The sequence below is a fragment of the Anguilla anguilla genome, chromosome 2 (assembly GCF_013347855.1).
Source record: "Anguilla anguilla isolate fAngAng1 chromosome 2, fAngAng1.pri, whole genome shotgun sequence".
In the NCBI taxonomy this organism is placed as follows: domain Eukaryota; kingdom Metazoa; phylum Chordata; class Actinopteri; order Anguilliformes; family Anguillidae; genus Anguilla; species Anguilla anguilla.
Window position 1 is genome coordinate 46,705,302 of NC_049202.1, and position 15,158 is coordinate 46,720,459.

Here is a 15,158-nt window from a genome sequence, read left to right on the forward strand (position 1 = left end):
TTCTACACAACATAAAGTACATTTAATGTATTTATACAATTCTTATATACAAAACAACTGCAATACAGTTGATCCTTGAATATTTTACAAAAAATGGGACAGCTTTTGAAGATTAGGAAGAAGCAGGGCAGTGATTTGAGCATGCAAGCATGGATCACTCCCAACTGGACATATTAACCTGTAACTTGTAACAGGATGTAACAGGGCATGAAAATCACACAAAGGGATATTTCACAACAAAACATCTGCTGACTCAGCTCTAATGTGAAATATTAGTTAAGTATTTCGAGTAGCCAAGTGGCATGAACAGTTACAATACTGGCATCTTATATCACAATTTGATGTAACTAGCCTACATCACAGGTAGTTGCATTTTAAGGAATCCAAAAATCCTTTGAAACAAAACTGTGATTTTCATTCCGCCCAACAGAAACAAAGGTGCCCGTAAACTGGCAGTGATTCATGAAGATTTTAAAGTTTGACAGTCAGCATTTGCAGTGTAAAATGTTTGAGACATTTCCCCTAGCCCAGAGTAAAAATACAGGCAAATCCACACATCACAATTCAAAGAAAAAATAAAAATGAACAACCCTTTTAGAAAATCAACTTGAACAACCCTGTGACTTGCTTCCTTGTTACAGAAGAGCATGCATGAAATCAACTAAAATGAGTGATTGATTAGTAAAATAACACCAACAGTACAAAGAAAACCCAGCTCAAAAAGGCTGACATTCAAAATGGAAGACACCATTAGAATATAACTGTACATGGTATTTATAATACACAACTGTTCAATCAAATTATTTGCAGTCACCTTTACTACCATTTGGGCATTCAATCATATGTGCATGTTTGGAATCATGAATTTTAATTCTGATTCTGCAAGAAAAATCCAGCAGGCATCTCCCCCTGTTATTAACTCTTAAAACTAAGATGCAATTTGTAAAATAACTTGGTAAAAATGTAATTGTGGAATGGTCAGTACAATATGATGTGAACACTCTGTGCCATTTATTCATTCAAAAAAGTCTTTACAACAAGTTAGTAAAAATTCAGTGGTCAATGATCACCATTCATTATTTAGGAAAAAATAGTAAACAAACCAAGAAGGCTATTTAGAGTACACGAAGCAACTGCAAGAAACCGTCTGACACTGACTTGAAAATGACATGAAATAGGAACTTTTTATGCTGTGAATACATAGACCCTACCAACTGCAGCAGTACACTGGCGAGGATGCTTCCCATCTGCCACTCAGATACATACTAGATCAAATAACGCACACACTAGACCCTGACACAATGAGTCATTCAGGCAACCACCCACATTGAAACAAAAAAAATGGCTCCCATGGCTTTCTCTCTTGGATTCACTGCATTTTGAAATTTAGGTATATTATCTTTTGCATTTAATTAAAGAAATAAGAATCTGAAACGACTGAGAAAAAAAGACAAGGACCATGAGAATGACATTGTAAGGATGAACGAAATCACCTAACTGATAAATAACATTTTTGCTTTGCCGTTCACATATACAATGAGCCCGTTGAAGTTACTGGTTCATTTAGTGCTGTGGAGGTTTGCTCTGTTTCCTGCCTGTTTTAAGGCACTACATTGTGTAGTGGCATAGACACACAGCACACAACAGGCACACAGGACAGAGAGCATAATGGGCAGTGTAATGCTGTAAATGCACTGATCCACCAATATTCATAGTCCTTTACAATAACCTTTATCTATTTAAGGCGTTTAAGCATAGTTTCATAAAGGCCCACAGTGCACAGTATTGCTTTTCAAAGCTTTTCACAAAAAATGTGTATCGAAGGTCACTGCATGAACACTGGTTGAATTCAGCAGGTCAGCAGTTAATTGGCAGGAATATGTAAAATGCGCTTGCCCTCAATGAGACAAGACAGTACATTTCCCACAAGCATTATCAGACCATTTTTAAGCCAGTGGTAAAAAAGGAAAAGACCCTTGCTGATTCCAGATGATGAACATTCCCTTCTATTCAAATTTAAACCAGGACAAGTGAAATGTTAACAATTCCCCAAATGGCCTGAGCTTAATCTTCCAGCAACCACTCAAGGCTCGTCCCACAGATCTTGTGAGGCAAATGTATGCAAGATATCAGTGACAGCTACAGGCTCCCATGATAAAGAGATTCCTCCAGCTTTAGACAGCAAACTTTCACTAACATAGAAAATGTGGAATACTTGTGCAATCCTATCACAGAACCAATCATATGACTATCAGTTCACTCTTATCAGCTATGAATGCAATGGACATTATAAGCACAGACTAATCACAGGTTAGCATATGACAATGAACACTGGAGTCTGTGTTAGGGATGTGTTACAGAGGCGTGGCACAGAAATGGTTCCCTCTACAACAGGAGGCTGCAGCTCTCCAGGACTCCAGTGTGTGGGTTATGGCATACAGGCCTCTCCTCTGTTGTAGAGATTGTTTATAAGGCACATCTCCAGGCAGAGAGCTCCAGCTTGGACCAGAAGCCTCACTGCAGCATGATATCTTTGAGGTTCTCCTGTAGGATGGTGTCCTTGACAGCATGGAAGACGAAGCGGATGTTCTCGGTGTCGATGGCAGTGGTGAAGTGGTGGAAGAGGGGCTTGCTGCGGTTCCTCCTCTTGCGGTTGAAGCACTGCACCAGGTAGGCCTGCACGTCCTCCAGCCGGTGCGGGTCGCCCTGGAAGTCAGAGAAGTGCTTGTGGATGTTGACCTGCTTCACCTTCTGCACCAGCAGGTCCATCTTGTTGAGGAAGAGGATGATGGAGACGTTTGAGAACAGCTTGTTGTTGACAATGGTCTCGAAGATATTCATGGACTCCACCAAGCGGTTGGTGCGCCGGTCCTCCATTAGAACCTGGTCGTACTCGCTGGACGACACCATGAAGAGGATGGAGGTGATGCCGTCGAAGCACTGGAACCACTTCTGCCTCTGGGAGCGCTGGCCGCCCACGTCCACCATCTTGAAGGGGATTTTTTTGATGATGAAGTCATGCTCCACAATCCCCTTTGTGGCCTTCCTTGCCAGCAGGATGTCCTGTCTGCTTGGCAGGTAGCTCTGAAAGATGAAGGGAAGTGGAGACAGACATGAGACATGGATCTCTGAAAGAGCTTCAGCTGAGATTTACAACACTTCAGTTCAAGGATGAAAGTATTTCCTGCAAATCGCTTTATGGCTGCTGCAGTGCAACAATGAAACTAAAACACCATCATGTTCCTTTATGATATAAGTGCTGTCCTGAAATGAAATAACTATGAAGATGGTAATGGCTAAATAAGTGGACCTTCAAGGGTCATGTTATACAGATAAAGGTTTCTTTACCAGATCAGGAACTAAAAAGAGACATTTTTAATTCCCCATGAAAAGGCAGGATTTTGCTGAGAATCAATGTGGTTTCCTTGAAATACATTCTACAACACAGATATGTAGTTCTCTCATGGATTTTACTGCTCATCTGAGATCTGAGAGCACAGCTTTCTTGCACAAGGTCTGTCCTGTTACCACAGTTACTGCTCTTATCCTAGCCTGCAATATCAAACAAAATCCCCAAAAACACATTTCAAGTATCTATACTTTGAAACATGATCTTTAAACAACTTTTTAAACAATCTTTTGAAAAAATGTTCATATCATAGTGTAATATTCTGGCTCAAGAAATCAGTCTAGGATACATGTTCCTTACAGAATTTTGCTCTGACTCTCTCTGATTATTTTGTTCTGATGTAGTTGTGTACATGCATGTGCATTTGGGTTTTACCTTTCACCTGAAAGAGCTCTTACTGTTTTCAGAGATGTAAATGATTCTGACAGGGCACGGACGTTAGTGATACTGATCATTAAATAAAATTTCCCAGAACTAAGTAACAACCACATTACATACAAGTTTAAATAAGCCACTAACAATAAGAATGATGCATTGCCCTATAAAACTCACCAACTGCCCAATACGGTCCAGGTTGTCCAAGAAATACTTAACTGATTCACCCTGTGGATATGAAAAACAACATTACTTTGAAGCAGTTAAAATGATTAACCATGAGTCATACGTGTCCTTAACACTTTTTTCCCCAGACATTTAAACAGGATGCAGGATAACTCAACTTTGTCTCATTCAAGAATGAGCAACTGACTGAGAGCTTACACTGGGCACCATGCATGAAGGTGTTTGGGAAGGTATAGTGCTTAATGATGAAAAGCTGTTTGGTGGTGAATCCAGCTAAAGTACGCCTTGTCAGTGCAATGGCAGTTTGTGATTGGACACAATGTCGTCCAGGAAGAATCTCTATTGGCAGTGCACTTGCTGCCTCATCGAGGAAGAGTGACTCTTCTGGTTGACACAGTGTTTGCAGTTGTCCTGCAATAGTGGAGTGCAGAGTGAAGAGAAGCGACAGGTGACGTGTTTCAGGAGAACCGCCATACTAGGTCTGTGCTCTCCAAATTTGTTGGAGGGTGTTGTGGCAGTTGGTCTACAAATACGACTGGGTATTTCACATTGGGAGGGAAGCAACAGGGAGAATGAAATAATGAAATCACAACTCATAGTAAGAGATCCCTATATGGGAATTTACAAAATATGTTGGAATTCTGATCAAGTTATTAAAAGCCTGGATAGGACACAGTGGTCTTCTCTCTGTAGAGAAAAAAAAAGTTTAATTTGCATGATACACAACATGGCTGCCAAATAAACTCCCCCCATTCCACAGACATACACTTTACAAAGAATTAGTATATCCCCCAGCACCAGACAGACGCAAAATTTTACTGCCACATCCTTCTCTCAGTGATAGGAGGAATTGGCACATGCAGTGTGTGGTTGGTGTGTCACAGGGGGGGGTTCTAGCTAGGCAGCCTGTTCTAACCTGCTGACCTACTGTTCTGCTTAAGCTCACAATGATGAACTGTGACAACAAACACAAGAGTAGAATCCAATCTGAAATGAACGAGAAGATCCCACCACATGTCATACAGTTTGTAAATCTTGAAACCAAACAAGGTTGAATGAATAAGGGACAGGAAACATGCAATGTAGGCGCAGTTATTTTTGGAGAATAACAGCATGTTCCAAAGGTGATATGCATCAGCAAAGATCATTTCTGTGCAGAGCTTTGTAACCTTTTCAAAAATGACTACGAAATTGAGGTTTATTATTTATCTTGAATGGGGAACATCAGGCACTGTTAGATCATGCACACATGACATTTTCATTTCGCTTCAAATACAAGTTGTAGCCCTTTCATCCAAACAGATAAGGGTGTCTGGAGTAATACATTAAGTATCTCATATAAATACATACAACAGAAAGATACAATTATCACGCAATTAGGAGACTATTTCCAAGTAATTATTCAGTGGATTTCCCATAAATATGGCCTCCTCCAGAGCCAAAGAACACATCCAAAACAGCATGAGTTGGAAAGAGCTTGAACCCATACAGCATATTTTAAGAAATAGATTAATGATACATCTAAATGTGTTCAGCCAAGCCTAGAGACAGTCAGCTCATTCTCCACTGAAGAAATCTACAGAGCAGGATAAGTACGGCCATGATTCCAACTGTTGTTGCATGTTGCTGTAAACCCAGGCTTCACACTGCACCTTCAGTCCTCATATTCCATACAATTCTCCACATTTATGAACTAACTTCGGTTACTGAGACCATTTTTTGTGCTGAATGTATTCACAACACTGTGCAAGTTCTTGCTGATGCATGTGACTGGTAAAACCATCTTGCGCATGGAATTTTGATTCCATGCGTGTCAAGTTGTAGAAAACATGAAAGGAGTATTACAGTTTGGTGGTCTCCTTTAAGCTGACATAAAATAGGCTTTGTGAGGGACACTAATAAAAATAATGGTGAAGAAGGCCTTGCCTTCTGGAACAAACGTTCTTGCCCCGCGCTTGATGTTCTGTCCCTCCGTGACTCTCTGACCCCTCATCCCAGAACTCGGCGTTCCGCGGCGCGCCGGAGCGCCGGATCGGAGCCTCGCGGCCTTTTGAAGCATTGTCTTTGCGGGGCCGTGCGGACCGGGCCGCGCTACGCGGTTCCTGTCTGTGGCGTGATGTGTCCGCGCCGCCCCGGCGACCCACGCTCCCAGCAGGAAGCAGCTGTGTGTGAGAACAGGAGGGATTAAGGAGGCCGCCCCCACCCGCTGATTTATGGGGCCACGGCCCCGAGCCCTGTCCTCTCCACTCACACAGCCCCTCACTGTTTCACCCATCACGCCGCAGCAAAGAAATTAGGCAGACATCTGAGCTCCGAGACACAATCTGAGGCTCTATCAAACCTTTCACGAAAAACACACGCCCTGATGAAACTGAAGTAGTGCTTTTGACTTACAATTAACAATGCGCTGAGGCACTTCTCATCAGTTCATTCAGTGGGCACAACCTTTTACTGAAACGGTTTTATACCAGTGCTTCCTTCCTGACAATCAAGCACAGATCACGGCAAAAGAACCAGGAAATATGACCTTTGGTGTCTGTGCCCTGACCTCAGAATTAACCTACGGGCTTGTTACAAAAGTAAACAAAGGTGGAGCTATGGTCAGCGAACTGTGGCTGATGGGTGAATTCCCAGGGGCTACAAACCATGAAATAAGGAGCGTAACGAACTGTGCTCAAAGCCCTTTTTAATAACGTCCACAACCGTCAAAGCCGACTAAAATCCCTTTCCTGAGAATGTAATCCAGAGCTCCCTCCTTGGTTGCAACAGTGAGATTGTGGTCACTGGTCTACTTCTTTCGCGTTTCTGATAATACAGGCCTGCAGTCTGACTGTGCGAGGGTATGAACGCGGAACACGTCCTTCACACTTTAATATGCCTCAGACCCTCTTGCTTTGTGTGAGGATTACTGTGTACAGCACTGGCTCGCGAAGCTCCGCCCCCCACCCCCCCACCCTCCACGTTTGCATTTAACTGCTCTCCCAGAGTGTGGGAAAGAGCCGAGCCGAGACTTGCGGGCTTTGCCGAGAGCTCTCGCAGGCCGCTGACATATGAAGTCAGTGCCCTTTCGTCAACAGACGCGAGCGTGCCCATGGGTATTCCGGCTCCGCGGGGAGGGCCCGAGTGATTAAGTGAGACGCGCTGGAACACCGGGGCGAGTACGAGGCAGGGAGCCGCGTCCTCCCCCTCGCAGTCTCCACCGCTATCGCTCCAAAGCCCGGCTCCTCTGCATAAACACGGGAGGATCCGCATTACAGGCACTCCCCTCACCACCAGCGTTGCTCAAGCTTCAGATTATGCATTTAGACACAAATCAAACGGTGGAAGAAACAAAAAAAACAAACCGTAAAGCAGGATCAGCAGGATCTGAGCCGCGGTGCTCGCCGTCCCACCCAAAGCCTCTAGTGAATATCAGACCTGCGGTTCCCGGCTGCATCTGATATATTTCTGTTGGTTCTATTTTCATGCAGGGACCTCATGGTTCCTTCCTGGAAGAGCCTGGCTATTTTCTAAATCCACAGGAGAGAGAAGGGGCTTCCTGGCCTTGTCATGTGTCTCCCTCAGCCTTCCGCACCGGATCTGGACACACATTTCAGCGAGAAATAAAACCTGACCACAGGACGCAGGCACACTCACCGCTGGAAGTCCAAGCCTTCCCTTTTGTCTGACTTGCCCAGTGTTAACACTCAACAGAATTCTACAAAACAATGAGCAGGATTCAGTTGCAATTATGGCTAAATCTGAAAATTGGCATGCAGTACAATACTTGTACAGTGTTTCAGCATGTGATAATCACATGCTTGAATTCAGAGGAGTGGGCGGCGTGTTGAGCCAGAACCTGAGAAAATAATATGGCTTGCTGGATGGCCCTTAAGTTGGAAGCTTCTAGTCCCTGGTGATATTATTAAGAATTTTCAATACTTGTTCTGGTGGTATCAGTTTCAACAAAAAGTTAAATTCTAACTGCATTACATGAGTCACCGCTTTTTAGGGTTTAACGTGTCTGCATTAAAAATCAAGCACTGCACATAAAACATGATAGGAAAGAATACAAAAAAAAACTGTAAAGCCATCAGCTTTTAGTCTGAAAGCTTAAAAATGCTAAACGACTCAAATGTTAGTGATTTAACATCAGAACACAGCTCCTTAAGGGACCCATTCATTACGAGCCATATGTTCCCAAAACAACATGCTGATTTAGAGAAAACTTAGCGCAAGATTCACAACCATTGAGAATTGTTGTGAATTTTGATGTCAAGGTCTTGTCTTTGTTAGCATCTGTTGCTGAAAAACATCGAGCCATATGTCAGAGAAGGCAAAAAAAACAAAACATTATTGATTTGAGGTTTGTATTGACTTGAAGACCTGAGCTGACCTCATATATAATAAATATATATAAACAAACTACTATAAAGTAATATGTGGTAGATACATTTTGGTAGCATTTACGCTATGTTATGAAAAGTGCTCTTTCGTCAAGTCGTGTTCAGATATTGCCTTGTGCAACATTTCGTAAAGTAACCGAATATTTTGGCTTTAGCCCAAAACAGCTTTTTACCCAGCCAAAGGCCTCTGTAGTGAATTAAATGTTGGACCTGACCTTGGACAGCTTGGGAAAAGAACTTTAATTAAACCCCCACTACGAGCTCTACCACACCCTGGCAGGAGATCCCCATGGCTTAAGCACTGTCCTACTGTGAAGATCTTACAGCTACTTTAATCTGTTCTGATGCGTTTCCTTCCACATTCTACCAGACAGGAGACCCAATGGCTCAGTTTCCATTACATCATTTTTATAACCTTGCATTTATTAGGTGTATTCTCTCTCACACGCACACACCCATGGATGTCCAGATGTATAATTATAAATAATCACTACTTCAGTATTTAAAGGGAATTAAAACGTTTAATGTTCCCATTTAATTGAGTAATAAGGATAAATAAAATTGTTTAATTACAACATGGTGGCAGTCTAAAATCTATATTGTTTTTCCCCCATGAACATGTACATCAGTAGATGCATAATTTTTAGTTAATTTTCATGCATTTGTGTGTTTTAATTGTAAAAAAATTGTAAATCATTTCTTGTTCCCTCACATTCTTAAATCACCATTGATGATCATATCATCTCTTTCTAAACAATGAAGAGACAAATAATACACATCAGAAATGTAATTTGAATATTTTTCATTTTCTCATTTAACAATGTTCCTAAGAAATCTCATCAAAAATAATATCTACTCAGCTGCATTTTCAGTCTGAATATAATTTTTCAATCAATTACTTAACTAAGAAACACACACAAGCACATACACGCATAGTTTAACTTCAGACCAAATACTGAGCACTGGTTGCTTTGAGAACCAGACTGTTCCCTCCAGAGCCAACCACAGATTAAAAAAAGAAAGTTTCCACATTCAGGAAAAGAGCCTACAGTGGTCTTGCAAAACTGTGGTTTATGTCAGAAAACTGACAAGATTTTTGGCTTCAATTAGGATTTATTTTTCTTTTTTTTTGAAGAAATGTATGCTAAACTTTTGTCCTTCCTACCACGCCCTCAGTATGACCTGGGAAAGGAGCGTGTGCCACAGACTGGTCACCTTAATGGCTGCCTGGGCCCAGCGATCAGCGTTCCAGAGCTGTTCATCTTCAGCACTCTGCTCTTCTGTACTGGTCTGTGTGGAGAGCGCCACGCACTGTACACAGGCCATGTGGAGCCTGGCTGCTTTCTGTCTCAGCAGGGGAGGCCTCTGTCCGCACCCCTCCAAAAACAGCCACAAGAGTGGAGCACAGCGGCAGTGTACAAACGCATAAACAGACCAGTGCAGTGCCCAGCCAGGCTGCCGTGGAATGCCCCCTCCCTTCTCTGGTGATTAACAGCTGAATGGCCATTACATTCTATGAGTGAATCACAAAGCGTAGAATGACTATGAGGCATTTCAGAACTTCGCTGTTTTCCATCCGGCGATAGTCAACTAGTCGGCCACAGATAGTTGGGGTCGGGCAGGGAACAGACAAATTGAGAGGCCTTTCTCCTCTCTGAAGACCCTGGTGGAACTCGCTGCCGGCACATTGTCAGTGACAGTCTCAGTTTGCGATGTGCGCACACCGGCTTGGTACCTACCCTTAGGCCAGCCTGCTTCTCGCTGACACTGCCCTGACAGAGTGGAGCCGGAGCACCTCCAGTTAATTAGTTTCAGAGCTGCCTCTCTCGCGTGTCTGGCCCCCGGGCTCTTCTCACGCGCTCCCCGCCATGTCCTCCCCCATCCGGAGGGGCGGGGTGGTGCGACCCGTGCCACCTGAGAACGGGCTCCGCTCCTGGGGCCTCCTGGGCCCCCACGCTCCGCTTGGGGCCCTTCTCCCCCGCTGTAATGACCCGCCTCCGGCCCGGGATCCTGACGGCTACGTTTACCGCCCCGCCGAGCAGGGGGAGCGGGGATCTCCTCCCTGACCCCCTCTCTCCCACACCGCCTTTCACTTTCGGCAGGCCCTGATTAGAGCAGCTGCTCCGCTCTCCTCCTTTATCTTATCTCCCTCACAATCCTAATGGACCCTCCAGAGAGGACCGCTGTCCACGGAGACGGCTGCAAATCATTCCCAGGGTGGGAAAACAAAATAATATAAAAAAGGAAAAGAGGGTGTGTGACATTCTGCAGGAACAGCAAGATATGGAGTTTGCCCGTAAATATAGCCAGTGTGTTCCCATGGGTTCAAGGTTTAGCCAAGAAAATAAAACACTCGCCATCTGTTTCATGAGGCGTTTTATATGCAAGTATCAGCTGCTAATCCCCATACTTGCTTCCTTGCAAGTTTCTCATGGACATTAAAGGGGAATTAAGTAAGACAAGCTGCTGAAGGTAAGCGAGGGGAACCCAAGAAGGGCCGACATTAAACTCTCTGCACTGCACTGAGTAATCCCGGCTCTCTCCATTGCAACTTAAAGCTATTCTCCACACATTTGCCCTGAAACATATATGTTTATGACAAAGCAATGCATAAATAAAAAATCTTGATTCCCTGTCAAGATATATTTAAATTTGTGCAGCTTGTAAACACATGTTTTCGTGTATATAAAAAGATTTTACTAAATCCTAGTATTGCACAATCTTGTATAATTGGTCTGGCCGTTCCTTGCCCAATCTTAAATATGCCAGATGCTAGGTGCCATGGTGTGCTCTGTAAGAGCAGCTGTGATTGAGCGGCCAGCGCTGAGCCTTTCTCTGTGGAGAGCACCGCACAGGGCTGTTAGCATTACCCCAATGCAGGGAGGAGGAGGAGCTACACAGCCTGGGCCTCAGCAATAACAGCAGCACCAGGGGAAGCTGTCTGCCAGGGTCTTCCAGCACCGCTCAATCTGTCAAACAAGCCCAGCATCACTGTCCCCATCAGGAAAAACAATATGCTGCGCTGCTGAGTCCTGCAAACGAGCTTGGAGAGATTCTGGGGGCAATTCAACCCCATCACTCTGTGGTCTGTCCTGAACTTTGACTAACAAATACACGAGAGTTACTTTTTTTAACCCCATTACTTACACAAGAAAAACAATGAAAACTGTGCAAATAATGAAAAATAAACACGCACTTAGGTCTGCAAATCAAGAATGAGGACAAAGCACAGAGCAGCAGGATTGAATGTTCGCTGTCACTTTAATGCTAAGGGCCTTAAGCCTTGCTGTAACTGCACAGGAGTGCTTTATCTACCACCAACACTGATGCCATTGAAAATGTCACTTCATTTGAGCCGCATGCTTGTGGCTGGCATGTAGCACGCCAATGAAATGATGTGCAATGCTAATGTGGGTTAGTTTGTCACCACATAGCTACATTAACCAACCACTAATATTTCTACTTTGAAAACAAGACCAAATATGCAGAACTTCCACTCCTGTAAATAGCACCTGAAAAACCAAACTTCTTTCAACAGATAAAAATGTATTTTGAGCACAAAGCGACAGCCCTAAATGAGCACTAAACCACACAAAGGCACGATGGCACCGAAGACGAAAAGGACAACGAAATCAAACTATCAAACACAGGATCGGTCTGTGGCCACATTCATTCGTGACATTTTTCTCCCGGACGTAAACTGTTCATCAAACACTGAAAGGGACGTAAAGACTTTACAAGACAAAGACACCTCAGGGGCAGCTGGCCTCAGATGGGACTCATGTTTGTTCCGCTGATGAGGTGACGGCGCTTCCGGAGGGTTCTGAGGGCGCCCTGCAGGTCCAGAGCAGGGTCGCGGTCGCTGGTCCCTCAAGCGGCCCCTGACGCCACGACCAGAGAAACGGCGACAGCGTTTTGGAGGGGAAAGTGCTCAAAACGCGTCTCTGAGCCAAGTCTGCCAGGCATTTTCAATCTGCATCAACATGCCCTCCCCTCAACACCCCCCACGTGTACGCGGAGACGGCAGAGTTCCCCGCACGATGCCTGACAGATTCACAATAAAGCGCGACCCCGACCGGCAAGTCTGAGGTCTCTGGAATTCAGATAATGAAAAATAAAAATACCCCACAAAGGACACACGTCGACACGCAGAGAGAAAAATAATAGTCAGCTGATGATACACAAGCCCGCCCGAACCTCCCAAGTCTCAGTCAACAACGGGGTAACCACGGAAACCATGTCAGCGGTTCAAAACGCAGGCGTCTGCTTTGAAGCCCTTGGACTGGAAAGCGTTTGACACAGAGTGAGGCCGCGCCGTATTTTGAAACTTGCGCCTGAGTGAACTGTCACTTCAAGTGATACATTCAGGAGGAGGCTGGATCCATTATTCATGGCGGCCCCAGCCTGTACATGGTAAATTATGAATGGAGGAGCTCTGGGTGGCAGGGACCCAAGGGTAGTTTCCATGGCAACACTTAACTCAGTACACTGTCTGCTGGTGAGTTAGGTGCTTAGAGCCCTATACCGCCACAGCTGGCGGAGTAAGAGTTGGGCATCACAGTTTCAGGGAAACATTCAACCGCAGGACTTACAAGCAAAGCCGACAACCTCTGGCCTCACCAAAGAGAATCTGATCTCCTAGAAGCATTCCAGTGAGCGTGATCTGGACTTCAGACTTGGAATAGAGATCCCAAGACTATTCAATAAATAAAGATTCAGCTTACTATACTTCCATAAAGGGAAAGTAGTGAAAGGGGGAAAGCAACGTCCAATCTGGGAAAAGGGCGGTCCTAAGAGACAAGTGGAGGTGTCCGAAACAAATGAAGTAACATAAGCCATAAGTCAAACTGAGTGAAAACTGCTGAATCACCATTCTGAAGCAGAGTACAATCTCAAACCCACTGCAGCAGAAAACGTGCTCACAGACTTCCCCCAGCCTTACGAAACCTCAGTATGGAGATGAAGAATGCATGTGAGGTCCAGTATTCCCAGCGTGGCAGAGGAAGGCCCGCGTTAGTGAATGATAACACAAATTAAGGAACAGGCGCGTTGGGCCTGAACACTCTGCATGCAGAGCAATGTCCCCGCTGCCACCCCCGCAGTGCCCATGGGTACCTCCTATTCAGGAGATCCTGGATGGGCCAGGCCTCACTCACGCTGGAAATAAGCTGACAGCTGACAGCCCAAGCACGCAGTGAAAAAGTGGGGCAGTCAGTCAAAAATATATTCTAATTAGGCACCAGTCCACAGCAGAAGAATTACATGAAAAATGACACCAATACTCACCAGGGAACATACTGTACAGAAAGAATGATGTCCTGTCACCACCCCCCCCCCAACCCCCCTCACCCCATTACAAAACATTTTAACAAAACATATTCCAGGGACTATTACATCATAAGCTGAAGTAAATAAATAACAGTCTAATGTAAAGCAAGCGATCAAAGTAGATGCTTAAAATGTCCGTACTGAAAACAGGCAGCAGATGAGAATAAAGCTTTCCTCTTCCAGCACCAGTACATGTAATTGAGAAACCAGGTGTGCAATGTTCAGAATCATCTCAAGTATCAAGGCATTTAGTAAAATGAACAAACATCCCAAAATCCATCTACTGGGAGTCTGCTCCGGGCAGACAGCATATAACTGCTCTGTAGGAGGCCTCAGATCACCAATATGAATCACTAAGTCTAGTCCCACCTCAACCCAAGACATCCCACAGCCGCTAGCAAAAACATTCACTTGGCTACAGACCTTGGAATATATAGCAATTCATCTTTCCCCAATATACGGGGAATTCCTATTATGCACAAAGGGGTTCATTTCCATTTAAGTTCCAGGAATAAAATATTCAAAAATATTTTTAAATTAAATTAAATTACCCAAATGTCAGCTCCATAACATGCAGTTAATGGAGCAACCAAACGTACAAAATTAACCAAAATTGAAGGGAAAAACACATTGAGAATTAGCTAAAATCCCACAGGGTCCCCTAAGGAAACCTGGGTCTGTAGCGGCCAGAAAGTATCAACTACTAAATGACTGCTCTAACTGGACAGTGACACCACAAGCTCTGCATCTCCATTTTGTAAACTTTTATAACATGGTCATAAAAAACAGACAAGTCCTGCCAAAGGAAAGCAAACCCTGACTATTCCCCATGCAATCCACAAACTACTGGATTATTCTGCATGTCCACATCATTTAAATGAGAAATAACAAGCACCACTTGCAGACATAAAATTTCATACACCGAATGGGAAATTGATAGGGAAACAAACTCAAGACTATGCCCAGAATGAACAGTAAAATTGTTGTGGTTGCAGGGCAGAGGAATGCTCAGGGGACAGCTTGGTTTGATGAGATGGCTCTGTAGCCTGGAAAGTGGTGCACGGACAGGACTTGGCTGCACAGCCTAGTCTTGTGACTGCAGCCCCACTCTGTCAATAGGTCTGGCCTCTTTCCGGACCGGCGCATACTCGCCCCTCTCTGGGCCCGTGCTGACTGTGGAACTGCATTGTGTCACAGACTAGACTTCCTGTATAATGGAACATTGTACATGTTATGTGCTGCAGAAAGACAGAGCTGTTAACAGGAGGAGTATTCTTACAGTTGTTCTCCTTACTAACAGGATGCATAGAAGGGGGTTTTACATTTGACCGGAATATCTTTCTAATGAGATGTAGTACAGTAAATGCAGAGGCAATCGCAACATAGTTTGCTCTGTAAACATTTTGTACCTACTGCTAGGAGTCAAACAAGAGACGCAAGCTACCCAAAATGAGATTAATTATTATTCTTACTAT

The 15,158-nt window shown here is 44.2% G+C and overlaps 1 protein-coding gene across 1 annotated transcript in view; it reads right to left on the minus strand.

Annotated features, from left to right (window-relative positions):
* The window catches only part of LOC118221254 (guanine nucleotide-binding protein subunit alpha-12), a 39,190-nt gene continuing 24,032 nt past the window's right edge, over positions 1-15,158 (minus strand). The window contains exons 3-4 of the mRNA XM_035406145.1: positions 3,962-4,012; positions 1-3,084 (exon numbers count right to left, since the gene is read on the minus strand). Coding sequence (XP_035262036.1) covers positions 2,515-3,084; positions 3,962-4,012 — 621 coding nt within the window. The 3' untranslated portion in view covers positions 1-2,514. The remainder of the gene's footprint in view (positions 3,085-3,961; positions 4,013-15,158) is intronic.